Source organism: Lucilia sericata, unplaced genomic scaffold, assembly GCF_015586225.1.
Source record: "Lucilia sericata isolate MDLA Ls3-8-SP2 unplaced genomic scaffold, ASM1558622v1 Contig000269F_arrow, whole genome shotgun sequence".
In the NCBI taxonomy this organism is placed as follows: domain Eukaryota; kingdom Metazoa; phylum Arthropoda; class Insecta; order Diptera; family Calliphoridae; genus Lucilia; species Lucilia sericata.
The window spans coordinates 441,950-445,023 of NW_023994294.1; the positions used below are offsets into that span (position 1 = coordinate 441,950).

General features: G+C 36.0%; 1 protein-coding gene across 1 annotated transcript; it reads right to left on the reverse strand.

The window, feature by feature from the left end:
- Positions 1-337: 337 nt before the first annotated feature.
- LOC119603003 lies at positions 338-1,207 on the reverse strand. Its single transcript, XM_037954855.1, has one exon. The coding sequence runs from the start codon at positions 1,205-1,207 to the stop codon at positions 338-340; it is 870 nt and encodes a 289-aa protein (XP_037810783.1).
- Between the last annotated feature and the right edge of the window lie 1,867 nt (positions 1,208-3,074).

Below are 3,074 nucleotides of genomic sequence, written 5' to 3' on the forward strand. Positions count from 1 at the left end.
TATACCACCATCTCCAATAATATAACCTAAGTATTTTACTTTTGTAACGCAAAACTTACTTTTCGATATGTTTAGGGTCAAATTAGCTTTACGGAACTGTCCAGCTATACGAACTAAAATACCAATATGTTCTACGAAGTTCTCAAAACAATAATCACATCGTCAAGATAACCAAAGACGCTGTTGTTCAAGTCCGGGGGAATTAGATCATCGATAAGCCTACTCATTGTTTGGGGTGCATTGCACACCCGAAGGGCATTACAGTAAACTGGTATAAGGGTCTACCAGGCACTGTAAAAGCAGTTATGGGCTTCGATTCATCATCCAATGCTATTTGCTAATACGCGTCTTTTAAATCTAACTTGGAAATGATGTTGGCTTTTGGAAGACGCGCAAAGATTCCCTCAATCGATGGTAGTGCATAGGCATCCTTTTTCGTGACAGAATTCACTTTTCTCGCATCTAAACAAAGGCGGACTTTATTCGGTTTTATAACCAGTCTCATCGGGGAATTCCAGGGTGAGTTTGACGGTTCAATAACACCCAATGTCAACATTCTATCAATTTGTGTGAACATTAGTTTTTCCACTGCTGGTGATACGGGGTAGAACCTTTGCTTGATCGGTCTGGCTTCACCAACATCGATCAAGTGCTTTATTAAGCCCGTTCTTCCCAACCCTTGTTTTTCAAAGTTTGGAAAAAGAGAAATTACAGCGTTTAATTGCTGTTGTTGACTTGAAGTTAACATATAGTTATTATCTGATTTCTCACCATCAGATTTACCACAAACCTCGGACAGACTTTCGGACTTATCGGACGAAACAGACGGACTTGCGCTAACCGATGACTTATCAAATAAATCCGCGGATTCAATGACAATCGGTACTAATTTAAATTTCTTCCAAAAGTCAATTCCAAGTATAAGTCGTTGAGAAATTGTTGGTATTACAAAAAGGTTAATTGGACAAGACATTTCCTTAAACGTGATATTTACATTAAGCCAACCTATAACGCGTTGTTGAGCCCCATCGGCAGTTTTGACAAAGTTTCTGCAACTTATAAAATTTTGGAATTTTGAAAAATTTTCTTTAGCTAATTCAGATCCAATGCAGCTAATGCTAGCACCAGTATCTAACAAGCCATATTCTACATAATCTAGAAAAGACACCTTTGCATAGGTTATCTTTTGGATCACTAAGGATAGCATAGAGTAATAATTTCGAGCAAATTTTTCGTTTTCTATAATAATCTTTGAGTCTTGTTGTGGAACGTTTAGGTTTAGATCGTTTAAGTGAAGCTAATTCGACATCCTTAAAAATTGTATTACGCCTTAAATAATAGTTTTCCAATCTTTTATAATAGGGTAAAATAGGGTGAATAAGTTTATCGAAATAATGTTGTTATCCTCAGATCTCGAATCTGGTTTTTCAAAATCTTGTAACAACAAGGATCAGTTTTAGGATTCTCTGAGTTTTCTACGAAAGTATTTTGTGGACGACAAATGTTAGTATTTTCTGCAGTAGTTGTTTGATGGTTTAAGGTATGGAAGGAAAAGTTGTTATTTATTGGGAACTCTTGTTCGGAGGTGGAGGATTGTAGTTTTCTGAATATTTTTTGTCTTTACATTTGGGACACTGTGGTCTATAAGTATTTTTAGCCCCACAACCATAACAAAAAATAGTTCTTTCGTAAAGGCAGTCTTCCCAAACATGGCCTGGTTTATCGCAATTCCAGCAGCGTGGAACAGTGGGGTTATTATGTAACGCATCTATAGAAGTTTCAGAGCATACAGGATTAGCATCTTCAGAATCTAAATCGACTTCAGCAATATGTCTTCGAGGTTGATGAGTATTAGCAGTACGGTTGTTCAAGTTTCGCTTAACATGCTCGTCTTCAAGAAAAGATTCCCGCATTTGGACTAGTTTTCGTAAATGGTGTATTGAATGTACAGGAATATACAGCAAATCTTGCCTTATTTCCGGTCTTAAGTTTCGCATTATGATTTCAATTAATTCCATTTCCGAAAATGCAGAAGGCAACCTGTCCATAATTGCGGATATAGAATCATAAAAAACATCAAATGACTCTCCTGGTTTTTGTCTTCTATTTCTTATTTCCTCACGAAGATCAAAAGAAGACTTGAAATCTTTATATTGAGAGCTAATCGCATTGCAGAATTCGTTCCAATCGATAACACCTCTTTCCTGCTTGTGATAGCGCCAGAATCAATCTCGCGCTTTCCCTGATAAAAGTATGTGAAGATTCTTACATATAATCGTGTAATCTCCATTGAAATTATCGTTGGTTAGAGAGGTTAGTCTATACAAAAACTCTTCTACGGTTAACCCAGTAGTTGAACCGTCAAATTTTAAACACCAGTTTTGGATAATCGATGTAATTTTATCGGTGTTTATCGTAGAAACTTGGGAATTTGTAGGTGGTGTTCTCATAGCATTTGGTTGTCGATTAAAATGATTTGGAAAATAATTGTAAATATTTTGAGGTCGATTCTGATGAGTTAACATGGGATTATTTCCGGGATTGTTTTTGTTAGAATTGGGTAGTTGATATTGTTGGTTGTTAGCAGAGTTTGCAGAGTTGTTAGAATTTAAATTTCGTAAAACCTGTTGTATATCAGTTTCCATTATGTTTCCTATTAAATTAGAATTTCCCGAAGGATATTGTGGAGGAATCAGAGGGTTTTGGATAGACAAATTGAGATTTTGTAAAGCTCTTGAAATACTAGACTCTATCATTTGATTTATACGATTATAATCTATTAAAGTTGGTGAATTGGGTTGTGGTATTAGCTGGGGATTATTTCTTTCATTGGAAGGCATTCCAGAAGGGACAACGTTTTGCTGAGGTGGAGTTCTGGGGTTAATCAATTATCCACCAGTCGTATTATTGTGAGGAGTTGTAGGGTCTTGAAAAAGATTTTTACTAACACTTCTAGTATTATAAGTTTTGAAACAGCTCCACGAGCTTTGCCTCTTGGTCTATTAGGATTTTGCTTAATGGGAAATGAAAATTTTCAAACATCCTTTAACTCATATGTGAGAAAACAGACTGGG

Coding starts and splice junctions, on each gene's coding strand:
- LOC119603003 (XM_037954855.1), bottom strand. CDS start 1,207: ATGCTATCCTTAGTGATCCAAAAGATAACCTATGCAAAGGTGTCTTTT.